The sequence below is a fragment of the Mytilus trossulus genome, chromosome 3 (genome assembly GCF_036588685.1).
Source record: "Mytilus trossulus isolate FHL-02 chromosome 3, PNRI_Mtr1.1.1.hap1, whole genome shotgun sequence".
NCBI lineage: Eukaryota > Metazoa > Mollusca > Bivalvia > Mytilida > Mytilidae > Mytilus > Mytilus trossulus.
The window spans coordinates 26,625,666-26,635,821 of NC_086375.1; the positions used below are offsets into that span (position 1 = coordinate 26,625,666).

The window sequence follows — 10,156 nt, forward strand, 5'->3', positions numbered from 1 at the left end:
CGGTTCACTGAACATAGAAAATGATAGTGTGAGTGGGGCAATCGTGTGTCGAATTACGTTTTGGTAAATACATATCACATTTGAAACAATGTTAATATGTGAAATCTTTTTTTTAACAATTTTCCAGAGCATTTTTTGGAGACAGAAAAGTCCCTTCTTCACAATGTGATCATACTTCTACCCAAATTTGATTGACACATTTGGTCTTCTTCATATCATTGTTCTTAATCTCAAATACCTCTCATTGTTTATCTCCCAAGGTCTCAATTTTGAAAATCATTACAAACATGTCGGTCTTAGGATGGTAACTATTTGACCCGTAAACCCGTCATATTGATGCAAGGATAATACAGATTGTGTTGCAACTATTACACTTTAGTGACGTTGGTGGAAGAGGTTTCCGAATAAATTCACAATTCAAATAAGAGAATCTGGAAAGAAGGAAAATCCATTTGAGAAATACAGGATAAAGAACCAACTAGGATTTTTTTTTTCGTGTATCATCATATTTAAGTAAAAATGTGTTTCCTCTTATGTTCGTATTAAACAGGGACTCGGTTTGCAATACAAGAACCAATTCGCAAGATATGTTTTGAGAATCATAAACAATTTGTTAAAACTACATATTCTCAGGAAGACTGTACTGGTTTTACTCGTATTGCTAAACAGACAAATGTGCAATCAAGAATAAGTTTGAGTGTTAAAAATAAGAATCTACCAGATGTCAGACAATTTTAAAAAAAATGCAGATATCTAGACAACTTAAAGCAAAGTAAAAACCGTCCAGTGTCTTTTTACCGACAACAGTTGAACCCTTGTTATTCCAAAGCAGATTAAAAGTTTGTAGACTATGGCCTTTTCAAATAACAAAGACACATAAAATATATTGATGTTAATGCATTTTATTTTGATATACAAATTATCATTTCACGGATAATTAGAAAAAGCTGATAAAAAGTTGTCTTTATCCTTTGTATTGATTGTCTGAAAAAAAAATCAACATATCAATATTCTATAATAAATTCTTTCATGAGGCTAAATAAAGATGCACATAAGAAAATGTTTCAATAATTATTTTAAAAGATAAGAAAGCCCATACCTTACGCTGGTCTCAATAGCCCTTACTATTCTTTTTTTTTTAAATAAGTTAGCAATGTAGCTAAAACTTTGTAGATATTTACAATGACATCAGTTTTGACTGTGTTCAATATCGATGTTATACTGATGACATTGCTGTATTTTTTTCTATGTTCCTACTCAGATGACTTGTTACATTTGGCTTCGGAGTACTTCCTTCGTATACCTAAGCACACTTGCTTGATTTCTTGTTGCTCGACATTAGCAAAATCTACACTTAATTGTTACATTATGAATGAATAAATACAACATTTGCAAATATAGTCCGTATGAATAAAAACCTACAATCTGTTATTTGTTTTGTTTTATAACCAATGTCATTTCAACTGATCGGACGGAGCTTATGTTTAAATTTGCATAAGGACAGTCTATTTGAAGATGTGTGTTATAAGGATGATGGCCGTTTTATTAACAGTTGATTTCGTATCATCTATCAGTGTCAAAAACGAATATACAAATGGACTGATTGTAGGATATATGACGAATAACTGGACACTCCATTAGTGAGTTATCCCGACACACCTGTCTATAGATTTTATATTAAAGCATACCTCGGTGCTTGGTCGACTTTAAACAAAAAATATTACCTTTACATTTATATATGTTATTGGAAGAAAAAAAAGTAAAATCACAAACATACTAAACTCAGAGGAAAATTTTATCGGAAAGTCCATAATCACATGGCAAAATCAAATGAAAAAACGAATGGACAAGAACTGACAAAACACGAAAAGACGACAAAGTATATAATTAAGGGTAGGAACATTTCAGTTTAAGACGTTTACTAACAACCTTTTTTATATACAATAGTAGCTATCTTGGATTTAACCTTGAAACATGATTTCAGTCAACAACATACTTTTCAACAAAATAGTATGATTTTGTAATTACCGTAACCATATGCGCCAGCCGATCCAGAGCTATGGACCACAATTTTCTTATGACCAATCCCGTATCCGTCATTATAACCTGACCCTGATCCTGATCCATGTACAGATGTAACCACAACTCTCTTGTTACCACTGCCGTATCCGTCACCATAACCTGATCCTGATCCATGTACAGATGTAACTACAACTTTCTTATTACCACTGCCATATCCGATACCATGTCCTAACCCTGATCCTGATCCATGTACAGATGTAACTACAACTTTCTTGTTACCATTGCCGTGTCCGTAACCATAACCTGACCCTGATCCTGATCCATGTACAGATGTAACTACAACTTTTTTGTTACCATTGCCATATCCGATACCATGTCCTAACCCTGATCCTGATCCATGTACAGATGTAACTACAACTTTCTTGTTACCATTGCCGTGTCCGTAACCATAACCTGACCCTGATCCTGATCCATGTACAGATGTTACTACAACTTTCTTGCTACCACTGCCATATCCGATACCATGTCCTAACCCTGGTCCTGATCCATGTACAGATGTAACTACAACTTTCTTGTTACCACTGCCGTATCCGTCACCATAACCTGATCCTGATCCATGTACAGATGTAACTACAACTTTCTTGTTACCACTGCCGTGTCCGTAACTATAACTTGACCCTGATCCTGATCCATGTACAGATGTTACTACAACTTTCTTGTTACCACTGCCATATCCGTCTACATAACCTGAACCTGATCCTGATCCATGTACAGATGTAACTACAACTTTCTTGTTACCACTGCCGTATCCGATACCATGTCCTGACCCTATTCCTGATCCATGGACAGATGTAACTACAACTTTCTTGTTACCACTGCGATATCCGTCATCATAGCCTGACCCTGATCCTGATCCATGTACAGATGTAACTACAACTTTCTTATTTCCACTGCCGTATCCGATACCATGTCCTGACCCTATTCCTGACCCATGGACAGATGTAACTACAATTTTCTTGTTACCCCCGCCGTATCCGTCACTATAACCTGACCCCGATCCTGATCCATGCACAGATGTAACTACAACTTTCTTGTTACCACTGCCATATCCGATACCATGTCCTGACCCTAATCCTGATCCATGGACAGATGTAACTACAACTTTCTTGTTACCACCGCCGTATCCGTCACTATAACCTGAACCTGATCCAGATCCATGTACAGATGTAACTACAACTTTCTTGTTACCACTGCCATATCCGATACCATGTCCTGACCCTAATCCTGACCCATGGACAGATGTAACTACAACTTTCTTATTACCACCGCCGTATCCGTCATTATAACCTGAACCTGATCCAGATCCATGTACAGATGTAACTACAACTTTCTTGTTACCACTGCCATATCCGATACCATGTCTTGACCCTAATCCTGATCCATGGACAGATGTTACTACAACTTTCTTATTACCACCGCCGTGTCCGTAACCATAATCTGACCCTGATCCTGATCCATGTACAGATGTAACTACAACTTTCTTATTACCACTACCATAACTGTTATAGTCACCAGTACCATATCCTAAAATAGAATACACACAATTATATATCATGTGGATTTGGGGTGCACTTTAGTGAAATACATAAGAACACATATTATTCACAGCATGTCATGTAACATTGGTTCGGGGAGCCTTTATATGAACGCCAAATTAAGCATTGATATTGCTGGGTTGTTTTTTCGCTTTAACTTTGTATTCGTTTGGCTTTATATTTTTTTTAACGGAGTATCACTGATGCGTCTTGTGTTGACGAAACGCGCGACTGGCGTATTAAATTAAAATTCTGGTATCTTTGATATTTATTTTGTTTAACGTTTAATCAAATTCTGTTTTCATTCCTACAACCAATTAATATAGTTCCGACGGATTTTTTCCGATTTCAATTCATTAAATACTTTTCCACAAAATGACATAATTCAAGCTACGCCGAGTGTTTACCTAATGTTAGAAAATTGAAAAAATACGAAAATAATGATACCAACATTTAATGATGCTGATACTTCATGTCTTTCTTATTTGTCAATTTTATATATAGCCTGACCTGTCATACAAAGCAACATAGGACAAAAACAAGAATAAATTAGCTCATGTCTACTGTGAGGTTCGAATAACAACGACGATGGTCCGTCGAAAGGGGACGATAATGACTGACTCGTGTTCAGAGAGAGCCATATCTCTTGCATGTAACAGACCCCCTTGTAGATTTAGGAAAAGAGCAGGCTAATGACACTACCAGGCAGGACTCGCACCCGCAAAGTGGAGAGGGATTAATATAAGTTGCAAAACTTGTTTCCCAATTCACTATAAATAATAATGTTTGAACTTACAATGTTATCAGAATACAGAAGAAAATGAAAAATCACCGAAATATTCCAACGTAATATTCTGACTGATTAGTCGAAAGCTAACTGACAATGTCATGGGGAAAAAAGCTTAAAACGATTAAAAGAAAATTTACAAATTTACAAAACATAATATAAAAAAATTATGACTGAGTGACAAGAACCATTACAAAAGAATTGATGGAGATTTCGGGTGCTCCGGAAAGGCGTGCAGGTCTCGGTCTACAATCCTGGTATTTATGATAAGTTAATCACATGTCGTGTTGTTCATGTAAATAATTACATTAGATGTATGTTTCATTATAATACGTTATTCTGATTGGCTAATTGCACATCACATGTTATTCCGTAAGCAGTTGCATGAGACAATAACATTTCATTCATGATGACTCGTGGTCCCACAATAAAGTGCACAGGTGAATTTAAAAAAATAACTTCATGAAAATCGTGTTTTTATAATCCTAGCTAAAAAATGTAATTATAATTATTGAATGCTTCTGTTTGTAACTTTATAGGGGTGTAAAAGCGTTGACCGTGCGTACATTTTTAGAATGAAGCGCTTCCGCGCTTCATACAAAATGTACTTCGGTCAACGCTTTTACACCCCAATAAATTTACAAAAAGAAGCATTCAATTCTTAAATACAAATCCCGATAAGGCTACCAATCTTATTTAATCATCTTCGTGATATTCAAATTCAGTATGATATATATTCATATGATTTAAATTGAATTTCTAATCATGGTGGTCAAAAAGAAAGATAAGAAATCTGTATCTCTTAATGTTTAAGAGTAACAAAACAATCATAGGACCAAAAAAAGAACATATATACAACATCAGGCATAGCTTTAATGTATCCGTCAGAAAACCTTATGTTACTGTTAGATTTACCTTCTTTTTTTTAACAGAAATGTTTATATAGATTTAATATCGAAGTAAGATAAATTCAGACCAAAATGTATTTCGAAAAATGTATGGTCATTTCTTTCATGGCTGGTTTACAGGTAAGGTTAAACCTAGATATATTTGGCTATTCATTCAAATTCTTTTTTGTCCTACAGCTCCGAGAGTATTAAAAAAACCAAACTATTAAACATTTTTGCCTCTCAATTTTTAGTGAAAGGGGGAGGTCGGAGGGGGTCCAGATCCCGAAATCCTGAGCTTAAAAACACCCCGATCCCGAAGTCCCGAAAAAGGTCCTGCACCCCTCCCCTTTCATTAGTGTTCATGATAAATATAAATTTGAAAATTTCAGACGTACCAAAAGTGTAATTTCTTATTTTGATTTCTGTTCATGGTTTGTTTGGAAAATTAACACTGAAAATACATTTTCGAAATGCACCCATAATGCATCAGACCAATTTTTATTGAATGTTCTTCAGGTAACTTTCACCCCTCTGGTATCTATCGCCCCTATTTTGTATGATAAAGCTTTTATTTTATACCCCGGGCTCGGTGCCATTTCTGCAGGACAATATATTACTGGAATGATCAACATCATAGCAGCTAATGCTTTACGTTTATATGTGAATGATATTATTTTGAAATTGATTCTGATAAATTGTCATCTTGTTTTTAAGATAGTTGGCTTTTCTGGTGAAGTTTAATTACGAAAGCACTTCAATGTATTATTTCATATTTTTTTAAGATATAACTTTTTTTTAAATTTTGGATGTTTTCAACTAATGCAAAGTGTTATACGGATTTCGACGCCTTTTTTTAATATTTTAAGATTGTTCGTTTATTAATCAATATTTACTACGCTCTTTGTGAGAAGTATTTTTTTCACAAATGCGCAAATAATGCGACAAACTGCATTCAGTTTCATGATATTTTGAATTGATACACCTGATTTATATATGAAGATTTGACCACAAATAATTCTTGCAAGGTATAAATGGTAGAATATGTACGAAGGATATTGCATCAAGATCGAATTCATTGTTTAATCGAAAGACAATCTTATTCATCGTGATTTTTTTTTCTCATTTTCTGACACCAAACACGCAAAACAATGAGAGTATTTTTAAATTTTATAGATGAATCTTTATGATTTTTTGTAAATGTTTGTTTGTTTTGAGATTGAAACACAGTGATGACTGCTGTAACCATATTTTAAAAGTTTCTGTTTTGAATTTTCCTCGGAGTTCAGTACTTTGTGTGATTTAACTTTTTTTCATATTTATCGTGTAGGCATTTGTCCGCGGTTATATCAGTTCGTCAAAGTTTGTATACATATTTGAAGGACAAATATCATTTCGACATCACTATAGAGACAATACTTATCGAAAAAAAAACCACATCATTGCAGTAAAATTGGTATCGTTTAATATTTACAAGAATAATTTCGATGTCAAAATGTAAAATTCTTACTTAAAACATATTGTCGAAGTGATATTCAGTTTGTCATACAGTATACTGATTTTACTAATTGAAAATTATTTCTCCGTCCTAGTTAAACTTACCATTGTAATATGTGTTATATCCTTTTCCATTATATCCAAACGGCAAAATCTGTGCAATTGTGTTACTTCCACCATTGTATCCACCATATCCTTTTTGTCCTTTATGTATGACAATATTCTGCTCGAAAGGAACACATCCGTATCTACCGTTATATCCATTATCATTGCCGTATCCGTCGCCATATCCTGACCCTGATCTAGATCCATGGACAACAACAACTTTCTTGTTACCACTGCCGTGTCCGTAACCATAACCTGACCCCGATCCTGATCCATGGACAGATGTTACTACAACTTTCTTATTACCACTGCTATATCCGTCGCCATATCCTGACCCTGATCCAGAGTCATGGACAGATGTGACTACAACTTTCTTGTTACCACTGCCGTGTCCGTAACCATAACCTGACCCCGATCCTGATCCATGGACAGATGTGACTACAACTTTCTTGTTACCACTGCCGTGTCCGTAACCATAACCTGACCCCGATCCTGATCCATGGACAGATGTTACTACAACTTTCTTATTACCACTGCTATATCCGTCACTATAACCTGACCCTGATCCTGATCCATGTACAGATGTGACTACAACTTTCTTGTTACCACTGCCGTATCCGATACCATGTCCTGACCCTAATCCTGATCCATGAACAGATGTAACTACAACTTTCTTGTTACCACTGCCGTGTCCATAACCATAACCTGAACCTGATCCTGATCCATGTACAGATGTAACTACAACTTTCTTGTTACCACTGCCATATCCGATACCATGTCCTGACCCTAATCCTGATCCATGGACAGATGTGACTACAACTTTCTTGTTTCCACTGCCATATCCGTCACTATAACCTAACCCTGATCCTGATCCATGTACAGATGTAACTACAACTTTCTTGTTACCACTGCCGTATCCGATACCATGTCCTGACCCTAATCCTGATCCATGGACAGATGTAACTACAACTTTCTTGTTTCCACTGCCATATCCGTCACTATAACCTAACCCTGATCCTGATCCATGTACAGATGTAACTACAACTTTCTTGTTTCCACTGCCATATCCGTCACTATAACCTGATCCTGATCCTGATCCATGTACAGATGTAACTACAACTTTCTTGTTACCACTGCCATATCCGATACCATGTCCTGACCCTAATCCTGATCCATGGACAGATGTGACTACAACTTTCTTGTTTCCACTGCCATATCCGTCACTATAACCTAACCCTGATCCTGATCCATGTACAGATGTAACTACAACTTTCTTGTTACCACTGCCGTATCCGATACCATGTCCTGACCCTAATCCTGATCCATGGACAGATGTAACTACAACTTTCTTGTTTCCACTGCCATATCCGTCACTATAACCTAACCCTGATCCTGATCCATGTACAGATGTAACTACAACTTTCTTGTTTCCACTGCCGTATCCGTCACTATAACCTGATCCTGATCCTGATCCATGTACAGATGTAACTACAACTTTCTTGTTACCACTGCCGTGTCCATAACCATATCCTGACCCTGATCCTGATCCATGTACAGATGTAACTACAACTTTCTTGTTTCCACTGCCGTATCCGTCACTATAACCAGACCCTGATCCTGATCCATGTACAGATGTAACTACAACTTTCTTGTTACCACTGCCATATCCAATACCATGTCCGGACCCTAATCCTGATCCATGGACAGATGTAACTACAACTTTCTTGTTTCCACTGCCGTATCCGTCACTATAACCAGACCCTGATCCTGATCCATGGACAGATGTTACTACAACTTTCTTGTTACCACTGCCATATCCGTCACTATAACCAGACCCTGATCCTGATCCATGTACAGATGTAACTACAACTTTCTTGTTACCATTGCCGTGTCCGTAACCATATCCTGACCCTGATCCTGATCCATGGACAGATGTTACTACAACTTTCTTGTTACCACTGCCATATCCGTGACTATAACCAGACCCTGATCCTGATCCATGGACAGATGTTACTACAACTTTCTTATTACCACTGCCATATCCAGTACTATAGCCTGACCCTGATCCTGATCCATGGACAGATGTAACTACAACTTTCTTAGTACCACTGCCATATCTAGTACCACTTCCGTATCCGTCACCAGTACCATATCCTAAAATTCATAAATGATATGACATATTTAGTGAACTTTGGGGTAAAATTTAAAAAAATCAAACCTATAGTTGCTTGACAAGTTACAGCATGTCACGTGTGTATCATTTTGGGTTTCAATATGAACCCTTAATATTGACCCTGATGAAGGTAAATCCAGAAAGGCGTTTCGGACGCAAGACATTATTTAACGTGTTGTTTTTTCAATTTTTTTGTTAAGTTTTGTGGGATTTTTACGACATTATTAATGCCTTGTCGAATATTAACAAAATTATTTAAAAAAATTAAATTATACCGAAACTAATCAAAACGATAGTGATTCATAGTGATAAAGGACACTAACAAGGGTATACAAGACAAATATCTCCTGTGAAGCCAGAATAGTAATTATATTTTACTGGAGACAATTGATTTCAACATTTATTCATTATCAATTTTCGTCATTTGTTCACAGTAATATATGCTCATATTGGCACTCACACCAAATATTCCTATATTTATACATATATCGGCAAGGATACCAATCAAATATTCTATTTTTAGCTGCGATATTGCGATATCGAGTACAATATATATGCATTTTAAAAAAAACACATTTATCATTATAGGTGTTCGAAAAAGATTAGAATATGATTAGTGTTTCATAAGCATCTGAAGGCTGATTGAAATAGCATACTATTGCTGTTGTATTTATTTGTAGCTGTGGAGTTATATTGTACATTGCGTCAGGATGATTTTAAAGTTGAAAAAATCAAAAGCCAAAGTTGACTTTTGAAGGAATTGTCTTTGTTTTTAGATTTCTTTTGGTCATACAGATCATTAAATTTTCTAGTACTAATATGACCTTGAATTTCTTTAAAAAAAAATTCACGGCTCTCGATGAAGGTAAATTCTGGAAGCGCTATGAATGGACCCAACTGATAAAAGCGTTATTTCATTTTAAACTTTTGATACTTTTTGGTTTTTAAATTGAACGAGTAATAATATCTTTGAAAATAATATTATAAAATGCATACAAAATGCATCAGATGAAGTTTTATTTTACTTTGAAGACATTTGTTTTGGACCATGTCAATACATGTCATCACTATTATATAATGTTCTATGTTT

The 10,156-nt window shown here is 35.6% G+C and overlaps 1 protein-coding gene across 1 annotated transcript; it reads right to left on the reverse strand.

Annotated features, from left to right (window-relative positions):
- Window positions 1-882: 882 nt before the first annotated feature.
- LOC134710584 (fibroin heavy chain-like) lies at window positions 883-10,131 on the reverse strand. The gene is made up of 6 exons (XM_063570960.1): window positions 10,092-10,131; window positions 8,124-9,047; window positions 7,749-8,048; window positions 6,894-7,673; window positions 2,029-3,606; window positions 883-984 (listed from the first exon to the last, which is right to left on the reverse strand). The coding sequence occupies exons 1-6, from the start codon at window positions 10,129-10,131 to the stop codon at window positions 965-967; spliced, it is 3,642 nt and encodes a 1,213-aa protein (XP_063427030.1). The 3' UTR covers window positions 883-964.
- Between the last annotated feature and the right edge of the window lie 25 nt (window positions 10,132-10,156).